The sequence below is a fragment of the Boeremia exigua genome, assembly GCF_020726555.1.
Source record: "Boeremia exigua strain MPI-SDFR-AT-0100 chromosome Unknown C7974scaffold_14, whole genome shotgun sequence".
NCBI lineage: Eukaryota > Fungi > Ascomycota > Dothideomycetes > Pleosporales > Didymellaceae > Boeremia > Boeremia exigua.
This window is the reverse complement of record NW_025763531.1, coordinates 736,096-756,713: the sequence shown is the minus strand read 5'-3', so window position 1 is coordinate 756,713 and position 20,618 is coordinate 736,096. Positions and strand designations below refer to the sequence as shown.

Genomic DNA, 20,618 nt, shown 5'->3' with positions numbered 1-20,618 from the left:
ATTGTGCAGCGCCCTCTCGTTCTTGACCGTTGTGCGACTGTGCGTACTGTGGCGGCCGCGCGGGCAATCGACCGAGACGTCCATCACGTTGAGGAGCTGGAGTCGTACGCGTCGTGTGCGTGTGGTGGGTAGCGGTGCAGGGAGTGCGCGGTGCTGATGAACTGCCCAGGCATAGAATGCACTTTGGGCTTCGAGGATTTCGGTCGCTTGAGCTTGGTCTGCACGATCTTTTGATCACGTGATTTGATTCCGCCGTTCGGCCGTTAGCGGGGCGGGGCGTGGAGGCGGGCTGGCTGAGAGCGCTAGCGCGTAGAGCTGGAAGCTCATCGTCGAGCGTCCACCACGACCAAGCACAACCTATCGCAGACATCTACATCTTTCAAACCTTTATTTGTCTGATTTTTGTTGATCTCCTCGATCTGTAAGATGCCGCGTTCAAATGCACGTCCCGAACGCGCACCCACGAAAGTCAAGAACTTGTATGACGTCATTGATTCAGCCAAACCAGACCGATAGTTTGTGCTTGCACAATGTATAGGTATCAAGTAGGCATTGTAAAGATAGCAACAGTGTCTCGTAGCGGATACGACGCAGCAAAACCCAGTGAACCTGTTTCTGAACACCGAGCTTCAATCTTAACTCTACGCTCGTCAATGTATGAATGTATGTGTAAACGATAGAATACCGCCCCTCAAGATCTTGCTCATTTTGTTAGGCACCCTCATGTCCGCAAATGAAGCGATGCGAGTATCTTAACCAACTACCTAGCAGACGTATTTCCAATTGCGCTTTGATTCATCGCATATGACCTGCTGAAGTTGTACCGCCTTTCGGGTGAGGAGATGTGTAATTGGTCGTCTTTCTGCGAGTGGCCGCTGAGCTGTAAGAATCCTGATTGGAGCTCTCTGTGTTGCTGCTGTGAATGTCTAATTGACAAGAAGTTAGGTCATCGCCAGTCCGGGAGGCTGTCAGCACGGGATGATCTGTCTGGGGCGGTAACACTGCTATCAGAGCAAAGCAGCTGCGACCGCAGAAAAGATGTGGACAATAGCGACGATCGAGCACTACGACTGTAGTGGATGACGCAGTCGGGCGCTGAGCAATTATGCAATTTTCGAAACATCGATGACAGACAGTTCCTCAGCGAAAACGCCACTCCAAAGCCCCAACTTGAGACAACCCATGCCGCGTTCGAGTCCCATCAGCGACAGCGAAAATTGTTCTCAATCATATTGCTCAGAAAAGCCACTCATGGAGTGTGTTTCATCACTTTGCCGAGGACAACGCAAAAGTCTGAAGGTTTCTCATGCAATAATGTCGCTGGCGAGTATGATGAGCTACTGCGCCTGTTAATCGACAACAAGAGGCTGAAATCATGCAACGCTAGCAAAGAGACAGTCTCAAACGCTCTAATACCCTAACAAATTCAGACTTAGCTTTGCCTACACAAGTCCATCTAAAGTTTTATAGTTGTGTTATTGCTAGGATAGCATAGTGTAAGTCTACTAGAATTGCCAACGTAGCTATTCTTACCTAAATAACTAAAGTAACAAATTTATATACTAGGTTAGTATACACTAACTATATAGCAGAACTTACAAGAATAGACGTTGTATCTAAATCTCGATATTAAAAACAATGTAGGTACCCGAATATAGGTCTCTATAGAAGAACTACCGACGGTTCGCCGACGTAGGGCTGTTTGATTCGGACCGACCTCGGCCTCGCATCGACAGCGTATCGGTCGTCACTCGGCGCGCAGCCGAGGTAGGTCCGAATCAAAAGCATCGGAGGCTTATCGATTGTGTGTTCGGTCTGGCGTCTTTTCGGCTGAGGAAGCAAGACTTCATTGTGGGTAGGATCGAATCTCGAAGAGAGTGCCGCGAATACCTGATAGCATGCGATCAAAAGGTGACGAGCTCACCAGTTCTTCTGGGCGGGAGTGCACTGTACGTTAGCTAAACATAATGAGCTCCGTCTCGTTTCAGGAGGACGTAGAGGGATCGAGTCGGAAGTAAGGGCGAAGGCGGGACTCAACCTGACGTTCGTCCGACGCTTCAAAGAGCGCTGCATGCGGACTCGGTGCCGACAGTGAGGGAGTGATCAACAGATATGCCAATTAGGCCCCATGGGCGATGATGCCACTGAAAGGCAGCACGTGCACTCTTCCGAGGATCGTGTGAGATCATTCCATCGGCGTCGCACCTGCGATAGGTGCCTCGTAAGGCACGCGACCGCGAGCTAAGGCGGCGCAGCAGCATTGGCGACACGGACTCGCGCGTCAGCCTGCCGTACCCCACCATCGACAAGATGTACGATATGGAAAGAGAATCTACCGCGAACGGGTCTTTTGGCTCTGGAACCTCGACTGGCGAGTTGCTACATGGAAACGCGACCCCGGTAGACATCAAGAGCAGCGGTGTCGATGTGAATGAGATCGCGAACGCGGCTAGGAGCGTAAGGCGTTGTTGAATATTGTTGGGGCCGATGTGATTGAAGAGTTACTCGTATGGGCGAGTGAATGCCCGCTGACGGCGCCGCAGCTGTTGTGCCTGCCGGACGCGCAATTGGAGATGGCGCGCAGGCTCAATCAGCTGTGTACAAAAGAGTGGTACCAGATTGTGAACCCAAGCTGGATCAAACACCGAGTAACACCAGGATACTCGCTCAATCAGGATTCAGACTAAGCATCGAATGAAATACTGTTTCCTTGAGGTGCCTCCAGCAGATGCGCACCCCTTGACGTAGTCACGAGAGCCTACCATTGTTGGCCCGTAAAGTATCCTTGCTGCCGATATGTCTCCTATACCACCGCTTTCTCGGCGCACGACGCCACTCGGATCGTTCGGAGCGCTTAGTTTTCTCCATTGCCTGCCCTGCAAGCCATGTGGCTAGGCAGCTCATCTCCAATACTGCGAGAGTGGGAGTGTTCGTACTTTAGATAGATAAACGTATTGTCTCGCCATTCTTGACTTCTGGTCTCGATTTCACGCGTCTCCTTGCAACGTCTTTGCGCACTGTTCAGAACCTCTTCATAACATTAGTACGAGCGCCGCAATGCCCAACTACATGTCCTCAGCTTTCTCATCCAGGGCGAGGTATAGAGCCCCATCCACCCATCACCGAACATCCCGGACGTAGAACTGCATAGGAATGCTGCACTTGGCAACGCCGACCGACAATCTCCCAGTCCCTTCTCACATTCTTCCCACTATCACCTCAGTCTGAGCTCGCTGACCTCAACTTAGCCGTCAAGTCAACGCTAGTACTGCAATCAGAAGCAGTGCGACTATACATCACCTCCACCATCAGGTCTGAGCGAGCCAGCAAGAAAGCTCCGCATCATTCAAATCCTCACCACTTTTGGTCCACTTCTGGCTCCACCCACTTTGGAAATAGAGATTACCCTATCGTCACAAAGAAAATTACAAACACAGCCTTGAGAAATCCCACGTGCGCAAAGAAACCTTCTTCAAGGCCAAGCAGATTCAATCTAACCGACAACTCGTTGTAAGCGCGTGCCACCGCCAATACCCAATATTTCACCTGTCTTGTAGAAAGAGACTCGTTGGATCGTAAGCTAGTGTCGGCTTCCGCGCAGTTCCCGCTGTGTCATAGAGCTAGGAAGGGTGGGGCTCGGAAGGTCAGGCATGGTTTCAGACCAAGAAACTGGCAGAAGCCGTCAGCGAGCGCTTTCGGATGCCGTATTCCATCCACCTTGTTCACGCGTAACGAGATCTTCTTTATTTATTTGTAGAAGAGCATGTGTGAGAGTGCACTGAGGCGGTCATGCTTACGGGGAGGGTGTGGCAATGCTACAATGTGTCGTGTGTGACAGGCCAGGCGTTTCCAAGTTACAATGTATGGCGTTGAATTCCGCTGATCACGATCGCAGACTTCGGTACCAAGACGGGACCTTGGGCTTGAATTCAGTGCGTTGTGATGCCGAAAAGTGGAGAGAGAGCCGACTATGGTGTGCCTTGTTACGTCTTGAGACTTTCCAGTATGTATAGAGAATGTTGCCTCTCGGTGGATCCCGTTGGTGGGCGGGTAGAATTCAGAACCACACACGCCAAAGCCGGAGGAGGAGGGAAATGGAACGTACGGGCCAGATGACCGCGGAAGATTGGCATTGTGTTCGAAAGCCGCGTATCACACACAGATTTGCTGCCGACCGCGGGAAGACGAGTGATGCTGAGTTAGTGCATGGATCTTTATGTCGGCGCAGGGACTCAAACGGGCCTCTCTGAACAACCTCATTTACCCGTGAAAGCAGCTTATACCCCCGCAAGAACGACGACCAGTAGTGCTCGCGCATCCAAGACCAAGCGCAATCGCTTGAAGATGCAGAAATTTTAACCGGGCAAGGACGTCTACAGCCCGTTGCGATAACGGTTATTCAAATGCAATAATCTAATGCAATGTCTAGTTGCGTAGTGCAATGAAACTAAACATTCATCCTTCTGCAAGCGTACGTTCTAAGATAGCCGAATAGCTGGGGCGTGGCTGAGCAGTCTATGGCAGACTCACTAGGATGAGAACACTCACGCCTGAAAACGGCCAGCAAACACATGTTAATGTTGTCCTTGATCTTAACAGGCGATGCTGCTGGTACGCAACAATACAGAAACTGCAGTAAAAGGTAGAGTACGCTGCTAGTGTGATTGTAGACTCCGGCTCCATCGTGCCAGGGAAATCAGGTTCTTTGAGCTGGAGAAGGTATTTCAAACAACCCATCGAGATAGCAGCATGACACGCTAAAGATGTAGAAGCCTGCTTGAACCCGTTTGATCCTGTCAAATATGAGATATTCCCGAACTGTATAGTGTGCGAGATCAATGACTCGGCAGTGACGTCCTAGATCTCCCTGCTTCCATTCCCTTGTGATAGTGACGACACGTGAACAGATAGTCAGAGCTTTCAGCAGATCTTCCAGAACTTCATCTAGATCAAAAGCTAGGTCCCGCGTAGGATTAAGGGCAACGATCTCAACGATTTCCTTAACGAGAAGTGGGCGAGCAGAATGTGTTAACTATTAAAGAATACGGAACGCGTACTCTGCGTTATCCTTGTTAATTACACACATTATTCGTTTGTAGGTTTGGTCTAATGCAACAGAGAGGCTAGCCAGGCTCCTGCGCAACATTGCTCGGTTGCGACACTTTCCCAATGTGTCAAGTTGACAAGCGGCCCAACGAATTCTGCTACTAAGTCAGCAATAGTGTCGTATGCCTGCAAAGAGGTGATCATACAATTCATGGGCGCCCTACATGAGCGCTTCTTCAATCTCTCCTCTGATGGTTAGATCCCGTTCCCACTTGGTTAGATCTCTATCTTGATGCTTCGTTACTCTTCCATCTTTTGAAATCACTGCTCTCAAGTAACCAGAGTCTAGTTCCAGCGTGTCGTTGCTTGCGCGCTTTGTCGTAGTTCGTGGATGGATCTGGGGCCGGGAGCCACTCATAGATGTCGTGAAGCTTCACTGCGTCGACATGAGCGCGACTCGGTGTATCACCAATCAGCAGGACTCCACCGGAATCTCATATTTCTTTTCTCATACGTTTCAGGCCATTCTCCCTACCTTTACCATGTATTAGTGGAAGATGGATACCAAAGATGCCAAGAAGACAGTATGCCTCGTCCTCTTCGCGCGTCGTCCGGCGATCTTCGGTTCAGCGAACGCGCTCAGGCGCGCCGAAATCAGAGGGTGGTCTACCCAGAGTCGATCGAGCCGCAAAAAAGATTTTCGAGTATGTTCGATGCAGAATCAGGAAGAAGCCGACGTCGTCGAATCTCAGACATTCTGGTCTATACCGGTCGCGTGCCGGATATTGGTCGGAGAAGACATCTGGGACATTCAGCTGCCGCTCAAACGCTCCAAATTTAGTGACACCGAACTTCGCTACAAAAGTGGCGTAGAACTCTATCGCCACAAGAAGGCCAGCTTGATGAGAGACTGGAGCAGGAATGATATTGAGCTCTTCTGCCAGTAACGAAAGCTCTTCTTCTTCCCTTTCCTCGACATCCAAACAACTCGGGTGTACTGCTACGAGCTTGAGTCCAAAAAACATTACAAAACCAATGGAGGGCTTAGTGTTATCCACGAAATTGAGATCCACCCAAGCCATCACAACTTCACGAGGTCCGGTGTCAGTCTTCCAGTTGTACCTAACTTTAAAGCTGTCGCTAAATTATATAGTCCTTGGTGAACCCAGCGTTTGCGTTAGAAGCTATAGAAGCAACAGACCGCAGAGTATACAGTGAGGAGCTGGCCGCCCTCGATAAGACGTGCGCATACATGCAGGGCGAGAAGCACCTGATCAAGGTTCTGCTCACTTTTCAACACGGAGGTAAGCTCTATTTTCTCTTCGAATGGGCAGATGGAAATCTAGATGAATTTCGGAAAACGACAGGTCCCACGGCAGATTGTGAGAGGTGGCTTGTGGAACAATGCCTTGGTCTTTCAAAAGCAGTGCGTCGAATCCATGGGCTCACTACATGGCAAAAACAACAAAGAGCATCCTCAGCTGGATTAGACTGGGGAAGGGACGGAGAAATCAGACCAGAGAACATACTGTGGTTTCAAAAACATGGTGATGACCGCAATCTCCTTGTGTTATCTGATCTCGGTCTTACACGTTACCATTCACAACATTCCAAGTGATTCATCTTGCGCTCCCACCTCGACCAATGTAGTTCGGCGTATCAACCGCCTGAGCTGGATATGAACGGATTGATCTCTCAGAAGTACGGAATCTGGGCCTTAGGTCTGGTTGCTCTCAGGGCTATGATGGCGTTGAAGAATTCAGCATGCAAAGGCTCGATACAGATGTAAGCACATACACAGGTCTAACCATGGATTAGTTCTTCCACATTGAGGATTCGGAAGATGAGCAAAGAAAACCTAGCGCAGAGGAAGTGCACAGCAATTGGATATCTCGAAGGGCCTGAATACCTGTACCACGTCTTCGAAAGAATCGATTGGTGTTATTGAAGACAAGATGCGGCAGTGCATACCCAACGACCGAGGTAATGTTGACGTCATTTGTACGGACTTGTCGAACATTCTAGTGTCAATCTCGAAGGTAGCAGGCCGACGTTGAAAGCTTTGCTTGACGGTCGATGGAACGCTTAAACAAAAAATGCATTCACAGCGCATGGAACTCCCTCAACATCGGGCAGAGTTTTCGTCTGGATGCTTGACCCGATCAAAATATTGCTGGCATTGTTGACTTGTGCCATGTCCAAACACAACTGCGCGGTTGATGGATCTTGATGTCTGTCCCTATGGAAATGCTGTGTCTTCTAACTACAAACGAGTCTCATATCATAGGAGATGCAAGTGAAAACAGAGCCTACATCTCAGTATCACCAAATGTCTAGCAGCGGGCCGAAGGCCAACAGAGCCCAAGCTGGGCGGAGAGGATGGCGAGCTCAGGTATGAGGCTCCCATAGATGCAGAATGCTGTACTATTTTGGAAGAGACGTTACGGAGGTTAGCGTCCAAAGTGGAATCGAACCTATAAATTGTCGCCTGACGCTAACCCAGATACCTGTCATGTCACGTGCTCAACTTGAAGCGGACACGTTAGAAGCTCGAATGGTTTCCAATAAGTGATATTTCGTTCAACTCAATATCTCGTTAGTCAAACCTAAGCTTTGATACGACAGCTTTCCAATGAAGTCTTGTGCTCAACATCCAACACTGGTTTCAACGCCACGAGGCCAGATCAACTGACAACGACTCCCAAATCTGACCCATAGAAATCAGCCACCCATGCAGATTACGGCTAGCGCGATTGAATGATTTTGGCTATGATGCGACGACGTTTAGCGAATGAACTCTCTCGTATTGGCGCCAGAAAGAACGTGTCAGTCAGCGCGGCGCTTTCACGGGATGCATGATTAAGTCCACATGAAATAAAGATAGGACAAAATTGAGGAGTATGATTAAGCTAAACATGCAGAGAAATTGATATGCACTAATTTCAACGGTGCTTGAGTCCTCAGCGCAGCAGCGGCAGGCTGATCTTCTTTGCCCACCAGTACATAGCATTACCACACAGTTCTCGAGGCTAATATCTGCAGTCGCGTGTCGCTGTCTCGGACGTGACAGTCAACGGTCTTTTTGTGTGATAGTTCGATGGGGAGCTGAAGGTTTTCGGTCCGCAAGCGGTTCGCCAAGCACGAACGTTCCCCGATGCGGCGATACAATTGGGTGGTACGAGTGGGATGGAGCGAACCTAGGCTCAGTGGGATCGATTTGCCGAAGGCGAGGCCCACAGCGGTTGACAACAGTGTGCCAATGGCTCGATCTCGATCTACTTAGTCGGGTTCGTCCTTCTAACCGTACGGGAACGGAACTGTGCCACATGGAGGACTACACCACGTTCGATAAGGGTCGTCGACTTCAAGTACAGAGGAATTGAAACCAACTGACATTGCAGCATTGCTGGACATGTATTAGCGTGGCGACCCCAGATCGAGCTGCTATTGCGTTGCGAAACAAATTTAAGAACCTGGCTCGAGTGGTTCAAATCAACGGTCGACATCGACTCAGTCAGAGCGGCTAAATTAGGGCGAGCAGCAGCAAGACTATCGGCAATTCGTGCGGAGCACCCACTAAGAGGTGGTCTACCAAATATCATCCACACCTCAGGCCGGCAAAGGGTTCTGACAGGCTAAGCACGTTAGACTCGAGGAAAACACGCGATATCTATCTATCTTTGGGCTAGCGCTTCGTAGTGATTATGGTACGCTATCAGTTTACAGACTCGGGTCTTGAACCTAGGTACGTAGAAAGACCAATGACTCGCCACACCTGCCACTACTGTGTCAAGCTGCGGCTATCCACATCCAACTGTATGCTAATCTGCCGTCGCGAGAGGAGGGAGTGTACCCTAAGGCGTCATATGATTATTTCGAGTCGGGGAGTAGTACTGTATCATCTGCACAGTCCTGACCAGTTGTCAGGGTAGGAAGATTTGCGTTCAACTAAAGAGACTTTAGTTCCATTTTGACATTCTCACGCCCCATTATAGAGCGTCAAAGCATATCCCCGGGAAGAAGTTACTACGACGTTCAAAACCAAGAGGAAAAGTTGATAACCAGCGTTGACCTGGCATCCGCTTCAACTTCCACATCTGCGCGCTGCAGAAGTGAATGAACTAGATGATTTCTACTCCACCCAACACTTTCTCCACTGTAACGACTTCTCTGGTACACTAAGCGCGGAGTGGGCTACGTGCCGCTTCGTCACTGAATCGAGGTCAATAGCACCAACAAGCAGAGGTCCTTAACCGTCATCACAGATTTTGACTTGTACACACGAATGAACCTTCGTTAATCCTATACCACCATCTTTCCCTGCTCATATCAGTTCAAAATGATCATTTTACCATCGACCGCCAAAGCCTTTTCGAAACGAGAAGCAGTCAGAATTCAACTCGGAACAACTGACTTTCCCGTGTTAAAAAACATTAGGAAACTAATTCTGCAAAATGGAGGGCCAAATCTCAGAAGTGTTGGCCGACAAAAGACATATCTTGAAAGTATCTTGTCCTCGACAGACGCAATATGGACCTTGTGCTGCCTGATGCTACCAGTATCATCGGGATCAGAGTATGAACGCTGGCCCGATGCTCCGTTTTGGACCTCAAAGGACCTGCTCCTCTCCATAGAAGCACGTGTGATTGACGTGTACTTCAGTCATACGGAGTCAGGGCGGCTAGAGAGCCACGTGTTGTTCAAGCTCACAGAAAGTACTATTGAAGAACTGTTCGACTACTACGAAAAGGTATACTTGGTTGAAGTCGCTTCCAAGTATGGGATGACACCGAGCATCAAAGAAGAGGCTAAAAAGGAATTTCGGCAAAGTCTCGCAAGATTCAATTTCGGCCCACCAATTGAAGTCTTGGAAGGACTTGAAAGTGATGGTACAGGCGAGCTTCTGGAAGAATGGAGTGGCATAGTCAAAGATAGTCTCCTGAGATTATTGGATCGTCCGACGTTCCATCTTTCGCATCGCAGCAGCGCATCGCTACCTGGATCGTCGCATTACGATCTAGATTTGGATCTAACCCGTTGGTATCAGCAAGACCATCAACTTTATACCCCCGATTCTACGCCAACTTTCCCTATGGAAACACCGGTTCATCGAACATACCCATTGACGTCAGTTTACACGGATGCACAGACGCGGTTAGACTTCCGCACCAATGTTATGGTCTTGAACACGGGCCCGGAGTGTGCTCTGTCATACATGACTCAAGCGCCGACCGCGTCCTGGAATATTTCTCGAAGAACCCCAATGTCGCCGCTGATTCCTTGGCCCAGCGTAATCGCGAGACAACGAAATAGCCATAGTCTGGAGGCTCACGCAATGTCTTCATATAACTCCATCTCAGCGCACATTTTCTAGAAAGTGGGATCTCGGTGCGGATCTGGTGTTGTGTGGAATACCTCATGTACAGTCACGGTATTCTCTTACTATATTTTTAAATACAATCACGGTTCAGATCCAGCTTGCGCTGCCCCAACGGGAAGTATCAGTCCGTCGAGAGACTCGTTTGTGCGATTTGAGCATAACTATCGACAGAGCACAAGACTTACTTCAATTTTAGTGAGCAGAAAAGAGCGCTTTCGCTTCCTCATGTCTCCGAGCTCTAGGAGCGCTTAATCGCCCGGAATAGGTAGATCCAACACAATACCCGCTCCATTGGGCTGCGTAGGCTTGTACAATACCCACTACCAATGCACTGAATCTCGCACTGGACAATCCTCGACATGGAATAGCTTCCACGCATTCGATACACAATCAGCATGTGCATGGTTTGTCGGGTTCCGCATGACGAATATGATTTGATCGCGGTTCAGAAGGCTCCAGAAACCAGAACACCTGAATGCAAGTCGCAGAGCGCACTACGGTAGAGTACAGGTGGGCCCCTTTATGGTAGACGCGCTGGTGATACCACATAAATAATTGCTACCAAAGCTACCAGACGGTTCGCGATTAATTGCGATCGAGCATTTGCTTTATATCAAATCTTCTGCAACCGTCTTTGCCAGGGAACAACTGTGCAGCGGCTCTATATGCAACATGTTTCCATCAAGACGTTGATCAGCTTTTCCGGTACGGCACAGCTTTCATAGGAGCTGGAACGGTATCAGTAGGAGAAGAACAATTTGATGGTTGCTATGAAGGTTGCGAGCATAGGTACATGTTTGCAGACATGCCTAAGTAGCCGAGGGGAACACAAACAACTCTTTACATAGAAAGAGAGGGACCTGAGCGAGGGATGCTGACATACAATACGTTCGAGCCAAAGCAAGAGCATTCCTGTCATCTTGGAAGGGCCTGAGGCCAGTATAAGCGCAGAGAGGTTTGTTGAATCGATCACAGGTGAGCTAGGAGAACGACAGTCAAGCGAGCCATTTGGACAAAGCATACAACTTCATCCACACCAAAAGCCGGCTCTGTCCTCGATGTGAGATCGGCTTGATTGCTGTCTTTGCTCGACTAGAACTGTTACTACGTATACGGGACCCGATTGAAGTTCTTGGAGCTCAGGGTTTTGATGCCACTAGCAATGCCTAGTTATGTGGGTCCAGGACTTTGGAAGTCGAAATGACCAGGTGAGTTCGTGCTGAGAACAGAGATACAAGAGAAACTGGGTGGGCATCTCAGGTTCTTCAGCATTTAACACAGATACAGATCTGTACACAGAGAGGTGGGAAGCTAAGGGCAAGGTAGCTGCGAAGAAGAGTCGAAGGGCTGTGGAGCATGCGTCTCATGTTCTGAGAGGTAGCTTGCAAAGTGACTACTACAAGTGGCATGAATGCTTGTCTAGATTGCCCTAAGGTCGGCGTCATGTTTGGCCATGGCTGTTGAGAAGATTCAGACAGCAATTTGGAGAGACTCGTGTGTCGTCACGGATCGTTGAATACAATGCAAAGCATAATGACCAGAACGGGGTATGGGAAACAGAACAACACTTGAAATTCTTTCGGACTGAGATCTCTCACCTATGAGCAGTACACATATGCGAGCCAACTCTCGATTGTCAAAGCCTCTGGGTTTGATCAGTGATAATGGCATCAAGCATCGGTGCGGTCTCTTCTCCCCACATGACAGTGCTGAACTAGCTCGTTCGGTCTCGAGAATACCTAAAGGCACCAATTCCTGGTTTGAAGTCACAAGATAGTACCTAAGCACAAATGCAACGAGTCGTTCCCCAACAATGATTCCAGAAACGACCTCAGCACCGTATACTGACGACTGTAGAGTCGTGACATCGTGCGATACGTAGTCGGCCAGTATCTTGCGAGGTAGTTACTTACTTCTTGCGCCGCGCGTTCTAGTCCCCACGCCCCACGTCCTTGCCCAGATCAGAAGTTTACCATGAAACTAATTCAACGACTACGCGTGATGTAGCAACCGCAGATAGGTGGCGACGATATGCTTATGGGTCTCTTGGCGCAAGGTTTGTAGCAACGGAAGAACCGCCTTGAGGCTAAGGCACACGAATCCCATTATTTGTTGCAGTCAAGCACAACAACCGACAGGCGTACAATGATGAACATGATGTGCGGCTAAGGGGCGTGACCTTCGGCTTGGAGTTGAGGCCAATAAATGTCTCACTCATATTCAAAGCGCTCGATCAAACCTAAGGGCGCAATCAAAATTTCAATTCAGACAATCAAAAGGACTGACAGGAGGATAGTAGCAAAAGTAACATGTAGCCAGCGAGCGTGTCAATGCATCGGGCAAACGCGCGTGCTGCTCGCTCGGGCCATGCGCTTCATGTGTTATCGTGATCTACCTACTTAGGTAGCGATGCTCAGATCAGCAAAGTGACCTCGCTCCTGTCGGAATCGAACCCACAACCCCGCGCTGCTAGGACATGAGCACAACATGCGGACCGGTATCCTCATACTGAGCCAGCCTGTAACTTGCGATCAGCCGGGTCGAATCGTGCAAGGGCTTAGCTGAAGCGACGGAACAGGCCGATAATGCTCTGCGACCATCGGTCGTCGACGTTCGTCAGACGATCAGCCTTTCAGGCAATACTACGGGACTCGCAGAGGACTCTCACTCTCACTATCTCCGTGGAATTGTATTCCCATGTACATGTGCAGCTTAGGTCGCATGCCCTGGTAGGACTGTCGATCCACCAGGGCAAACATGTGAAAAGAGGAGCCGGTGAGAGAGTCACGTACGATGTCGAGGGTTCGACAGATGACAGGAGGTAGACAAGCCGAACGTAAGGGAATGGATTGATTGAGTAAAGATTTATATGCCGATAGATAAAAAAACAGGTGAAATTCCGTAGTCATGTGACAGGTCACGTGACTGGCTGGCTTCGGCAATCAACACCGCCACCGGAGCAATCGGATTGGACGAGGAACCATTCGACGGCTGCGCGAACAATCTGTATGACTGCACCCCGTTTCATCCGCTCCCCCGTCCATACCTTATCATTCTCAACCGGCGACCGAACTACGACCTCCCTAATATTACCTTACAAATTCAAGTCCGTCCGATTTTACAAAACTTGCATCAGTTTCGGGTACACCGTGTCAGAGTGCGGATATATGCGTCGTTGTAACTACTGCGGTGAAGATGATCATGCAGAGTGAAAGTGTGGAAACACATCCAGAGATGGAAACTCGAGATAGAGTGTGAGGAGAGGGATTGCCTAGGACCAAGCGACGGGACAAGATAGCGCATCCCTTCAGGTTTGTGACGCGCTTTGTGACTGAGTTGATGTTGTTTACTCATCCAGTGAGGTTTCCAAGCGCGGCCAAAGGTCATGGGTCAGCTGTTGAGTATACGGTGCAGCTGGAGTATGGTCTAACCACCTTCCTAGACGCACACCACCGCGGCCGCTAGAAGAACATCTGCAACCACCTTATTCTTCAACACCATCGGTCGTATCGCCAGTCGTTGTACGTCCCCCGAACGTCATACTGTCTAAAGCATCTCCCACTTTTCGCAATGCCCCCACGGGGCTGTAAAACTTCTCAAAAATCTCACCGAATGTGACCCCGCTTTGGGATCACCCCTTAGGCAAGGCTTGGCTCTGTGCTACTTGTTAGAAGGCCCCAACATTGCCTGGAATTGCCTACTCGCGCGTTCAACAAGTGGAAAGTGTTTCACATACAATGAGAAGATTATTGACATAAAAGATGCTTACGACAAGGCTAAATACTAACAGTGCGTTGATATGGCGAGTGCTGCATCTTCCGATACTTCATCCTATCGCACGACAAACAGTTCTATGGGCTCGTTGGATGCAAGCAAAGCAGGAATGGATTCGACAAGCGGACAGGAAATGCGTGCCGTGAGCCAGATTGAGTCATTGACCAGTTTTCATGAAATTACCGAGTCCGCCACAGGTTCTGTCAAAGGAAAGTCGACGAGTTCGGCGGTCCCAGGACTCTCACGCGCTGTATGGACCTCGACCAACAAACAGGCTGCAGTACCACTACCAGAAAAAACTTCAAATAAGAGGAAGCAGTCTTTGGAAGATTCTGTGCCCTCGAGCGTAGCGTCGCCGACTTTCAAAGACCCTTCCGCAGCTGCGCATGCTCCAAAGCGGGCCAAGCGTCGTAAAGGCTTGAGAAGAGTGCGTTTTGGGCGAAACGTGGAGCGGAAGGGTCTGAATGCTACAGACTCCCCTGTGCCCGTCATTGCTCAGACGGCACTCAACTGCAAGAAACAAAACGTTGCGCAAGTTGAGTCATCGTCGTCTTCTGTACTGCATGTGATAGTTACCGACGGTCCGTCAATAGCAGCAAAGCTTCATATCATTCAGTACTTCCGCCTTCTTCGATCCTTCCACCATCCCCGATGCTTCCGCCGTCTGTACTGCTGCCATCTTCAATCAACCCGACTTCTCGTCCACAGGATGAACTAACATGCCCTGAGGCAGCAGAATCCGAGAACCAATGCATTCAGATCTCCTCTGACTCAGGTTCTGTGGATAATTGTAATGCCGTTGTTCATACTGACAATGAATCACGAGACGACAACTCAGATCCGGATACAGCAAAGCCCGAGAATCAATGCAGTCAAGTCTCGTCTGTCTTGACTTCTGGTACAGCAACCCCTCTGCTGAGCAGTCCTGACTTCATGGTTCCTCCTGGAAAGACTAAGCAGAAAGACGTAGGGAGTTTACAGCTGGAACTGACGGGCGCGAAATCCGACACCAATGCAGCCAACATCAATGTAGCAAGACTGGAACTCGAGTTGGCTCGGTTGATGCAGTGAAAGGTTTGAAGGTATCCGACTCTTCTGTCATCCACGCCGTACATCAACAGCCACCTTCAACGTCCCACGCGCCACGCCTCCTCGCGCCCAAGCCGCCGCACACCTTCACACGGCGCACGCAAGACTGGCCAACACCATACGTAGACGCGGCTCTCTGCCGCGTGCTTCCCGTACAGCAGGGTTGCTGCGCCCGGGTTCGAAAAGCCCGTGGACATCGGCGATCTATGTGTAATGTGGCCTGCGCGGCTGGAGTTGCCAGCTGGGGTTCGCGGAGCGCGGATCTGATATTGCGGCACGGACGACTGGCAATCTTATTGCTCGATTTCGCGCTGCCGATGGCATGTCTTTACGGATGGGGAGCGTGTGCGGTACCGATACAGGAGAGCAAAAGAATTGAGCATGGATGTGAGGCCGCTCTTCGTCTTGCCAGAACGGCGGGCGGTCTGTGTTACTGACCCCGCGGCGCTTCGAAATGCCACTGGGCAGTGTCAGCGACATGCTCCGGGCAGAGGGCAGTTCTGCCATGCTCAGCCACCGTGACTTGTTTTTGTTGCTGTGCGGGACAGAGGCTTGCGATGATTCTCAGATCCGCGGCCCGCTGTCGGCACTACTAGGTATCACCGTCGCCAGAGGTTTGGCGTTGTCTTCTCGAAGCAGGGCCGCGCCGGGGAACATGGTCGGAGAGCAATGTCGCACAGCGTCTCTCTTTTTTTTGTTGATGCTGTTTGTTCTAGTGCTTTCGCATTGTGCGCAATCGCCTTCCACAGCGCGCGACAGCGCCGACGCCTCAGAATGATCTATCACCCGTGTGGTGTGTAATAGAGAGTGTGCAGAGACTGTATAGTGCAAAACCGTGCGATGTTGTACAAAGGGTCCACATCCACACGCCAAAGTCCGCTGGCGGAACTCTGCTCCCGGACATACGTGCAAACAAGCTTTCCGCCCCCTTCGCGTCTCATCGTCCGACTTTCATCTAGCCCGAGGCGCAACCGGCCGTGCGTCCGGGTTACCAATCAGCTCAGCACCCAGCCTGACGTCCTACGGCCAACGAAGCTCACAAGCCCCTCAGCGAAGGTTCCTTGGCAAAACCCCCTCAGCGACAGCCGTGACACCGTATGCAGACGTCAGAACAAGCTTCCCACTCCTCACGATCCCTCTTACGCGCTGCTCCGCACGTTCCTCAGCTCGTGCGCTGCCTGCCCGCCCTTGCGTCCACCCGTCGCCCTTCGCGCGGCCACCGCCTTCCACGCGCAGGTCTCCCACGTGCCGGTCTGTGCCGCGCAGTCCGCTCCATTGCACGCGATCTGTTCCACAGCAAACGAGGCCCCGTCCAACCGCCGCAGGCTCCGGGCACCGTGACGCCGGCTGCGGACACCTCGACCCACGGGCCGCGTAGCAGCCAGACGCACCTCACTCACACGACTAAGCGGAGCCGCTGTCGCATCGACCCGGTCGGTCCGATTCTGATTACCGGGCCGCACGGCGGCTCCTGCGCCCGTCTTGTGCGGAATACAGCGTGTCCCGTCGGCACGGGATGGTTGTCGCTTCGCTCAGGGTCGAAGATCCCGGTCGAGTCGGGGCGACGCTGGGCTTGGGCTAGGGTGTAGCGTGTGCGGTGCAGGTTGCGGCCGCTGCAGGGACGCGTGGACGGTGGTGCGGGCACGCGCTCTCGGGCGTTGGGGATCCACGACATTGCCGGGGCTCTTGGTGCAGTCGATCACATCGGCGGACGGGTTAGGATAGGCGACGCTGGTGGTTGAATATCAGCAAGCAGCGAGACTTTCAAGTCTTCTAGGCTGCTGCCGCACAATGTTGAGGTGTGTCATCTATCCGGGCATCGTTTGCTCACATACGGCATGCTCGATGCAAGAAAGACAGGCAAATAATGCAGAACCAAAGTTTGTGTATGAGCAAATGACCACGTGTTCGTCGAGACGAAGAAGGCTTCTGTGCTCCTAGCCGCCATCCACACTGATTGAAGAACAAGCATGCACAACCCCTCCATCACAACGTCTCACTACCTTAGCTGAGTCATGTCCGTCACCCGCGCACCATCTAAGATGCCGACGTCTTCTTCTTGCGAGTCGAGCGCCTGAACCACGTCAAGTAGAAACGCGCTTTTTCTTTCTCTCTTCTTGTTCTCTCTCTTTTGCCCCACAATCGCAATAGCCTGCTAGATTCTGTCCAGCGTCGGTGTCCTCGCCCAGTCCAGAATATTGCAGAAACATTTCTCATTAGGATGTCCAAGTCGTCGCTATTGTCGCGAAAGAACGTATTCGACTGCAGATGTGCACGGTACACTCGCTTCATGGTGTGACGCCCAGTAGCAGAAACCCAATGAACGTACAGTACCAAGGACTCGGTGTATTAGGCAATTGAGAAGATGGTCATCTCGATCCCAGAAGCTGTGGCGGCGGCTCTAGCGTAAAAAAGCGCGCTGGTGTGACGCGCGAGCAGTGAGCGGCGCTGTGATGGTTTGGTGGCGAAGATGAGTTTTGAAATAGAAAGTGGAGGCGCGTGTGGTGCGGCATTGGTTTCGTGACGTAACACGTTGTCGCGTGCAACTGGTGGTGTCACCGTGGTCGAGATCACTCGATCATCCAGTCACATTTCTGGCATCAGCTAGGTGCTAGAAAATTAGATGTGGCAACACAGTGTGACACGCTCTTGCCGTTATCAAGACAGACAGAAAAAGACGGCCATGGTGCACATCAAGCAGTGACACGTTACAGGATTTGGCAGTACAGTATTAAATACTTGAAGGCCACAATTTGGCCGTCTGCAAAGCTGGGAGACACTTCTCCTACACGAACGGGCGGCTTCTTTTGCCGCGGCTCTGGGTGCCGACAGACGAGACCAGTGATGCAGATCTGACACTGCTGGGCCGTTGGGCCGAAACGGACCGCGCGACAAGTGTATTCTCAGCCCTCTTGTACTCCTCCTGTTCAGCATCGCGCCTAACCTTTATTTTGGCGTTGGCGACCTTGATCTTGTCTGTTATCGCCTCAAGCGCCCACTAGATACTGTTGTTCATGTACCTGCGCATCAACACCATCAAGAGGTTCTTTGTCTCGTAGTAGAAGTTAGCGGCAAGGTCTGCACGACCTACACGTCCCATGTGAGGGCGACACTTGTGGTCGATCCAATAGAGAGAACGGCACCCTCGGTATCGCATGCAATGGTAGAGTGAATTGTGTTAGCCTCATTGAACTCAACACCAGCCTTGTCGTAGAGACTGTACAGATAGTTGCGGGCGGCCAAAGCAGCGCGCCCTCACTGCCGGATGGCACATGTGATGCTCTGGTCAACACCGCTTCTGAATTCAGCGATCAGTCAGGCGAAGAGGACCTCATCGTGAAGAATTGGAACTATGTGATTGCAGATAACGCCTTTCTCTCTATAGTTGAACGGTGATTGGAACCTGATCAATAGTTGGAAAGACTGACGTAAGCACTGACTCTGCCCGGCCTGGACTGGGCTAGATCAGCTTTGATGTTGGTAGGACGTTTAGTATATTGGCGTTCGAACTGAGGCTTATGGGTCGTAGAGACGTGAAGTGCTCCGGGTGCGTATGGGTGGCACGCATCTCTGAACACAAGCCATTCACTGAGTAGCTCAGTGGCCCTGGCCTCGGTCCTGATTTTCGCTCTCGGCTACATGGCGTGGAGCTTTTGGGCCCCAGGAGTCCACTAATCTACTTCTCATGACACCGTCGTCGAGGAAGTCCTAGACCGCGGGCGGCAACGGGATGTCGCTTTCATGTATAGTTACACCGTATATGCGGCACAAGCTTCGCGCGTTCGGCAGCCACTATTTACAGGATTGATTGCTGGGCGTTGAGATCGTCGTCGACAGTGTCCTCGCTAAGGGTGGTACGCGGTGTATGCTCGCGAAGGTTGCGCTCGGTAAGCGATTGGAGCGGCGATGGAAGGGAGACGTCACCCTTGGAGTCGTCGCCGTCTGCAAGACTGGAGAAGTTGTACGTTGTAATATCTCGCTGTCGATGCCACTGGTCAACGTGCGGCACAGGCGAAGACACGGGCTGGAAGAAGGTGCAATTTGGCGGCAAAGCTGAGGTATCAACGGAACCGCGGACTCGGTACTGATTGCTTGTTTTACCTGTGGGTAGCCTGGGCGAAATACTGTTTTCTGTCTTGATGGCGCTCTTCTTGATCCCGTTAGCACGCCCTACTTGTGGTAGAGCGAGTGCGGCTCCGCTTCTTCGACCGGGGCGAGGAGAGAAGAACAAACTCCATGGTGGAGCTGTTGTATGCGGCGGTACTGCCGAGGGAGGGAGGGGATGTTCATCAGTAACGGTTCACAGGTTAGGCGCGCGATGTTGATGGAGTTTCAGTGTGTCGTAGCCGAAAAGAAACTTTCTGCTGCGGGAAGTGGAAGCGACGTGTCTGGCGTTGGCGTTGCCACACGGCATGATGTCGTCACGTGTAACATGGTTGATCTTGGCATAGGTATCCTGGAGTCAGATCTTGGATGCGCTTGAGCATGGGCTTGGTCAAGACTGCACATGCAAACTTTTATATAATCACCGACACAACCAACATTGAACCACGACAGCGACACTGGCCCTGAACCATCTCTCTTATCCCCGCTCTGTCAACTAACTGGATCCAGCAGCACGACATCGTCTGGACTCTCGTTCAATGACACCCTTTTCCTATCGCGAAACTAGCTATAGTGACAAAACCGTGATGAGGTGTCTCTTACATGATCCGTCTACCATACATCTACGTGCGACGTGCTTGTGCGCCGCTGCGGAATAGAAAGGTGCTGTGAAGTAAGAGGTATGCGTGCCTGTAACTCAATACGGTATTCACATGGCAAGGCTGGTGCGACGTATACGTTATGAATATTTGGAGGTTATTGTTTATGGGATTGATGACGTGTGAGGTTACATCGTGGACTGTGATCTGGGATGCAGATATTCGACGTGGTAAACGCTGCGCAGATGACGTTGGCTGTACCAAGTGCCGAGATTGGTGCAGAACAATGCGCTGGGTCGCGAAAGATGTTACTTGAATGACTAGATCTGAAGCTGCATTCTGCTGACCTGAACGTCCCGTAGAGTGCAGTAAGTACTATTCTGTGTTAACCATGTGCGGCTAGCGATGTGTTCCGTCTCCAGATCTGAATCGAACTCCACATATAAAAGACGAGCTTGAGTATACTGCATCTCACGATTCTCGGCTGAGTTGGAATCAAGGGTCGTGGACAGAATGCGCTGTGAGCTTTCCTACGATACGCTTCATGCCTGTACCTTAATCTGGAGCCTGCAATCACCAGCTAGATAACAGAAGACTGAAGCACACAATACAGTAAAAGATGAACG

General features: G+C 51.0%; 1 protein-coding gene across 1 annotated transcript; it reads left to right on the top strand.

Annotated features, from left to right (window-relative positions):
• Positions 1-9,150: 9,150 nt before the first annotated feature.
• On the top strand, positions 9,151-9,997 carry C7974DRAFT_345743 (uncharacterized protein; the record flags this gene model as incomplete). The annotated part of the gene is made up of 1 exon (XM_046139359.1): positions 9,151-9,997. A coding segment is annotated over exon 1 (612 nt), but the record flags the coding sequence as incomplete, so codon positions are not given.
• Between the last annotated feature and the right edge of the window lie 10,621 nt (positions 9,998-20,618).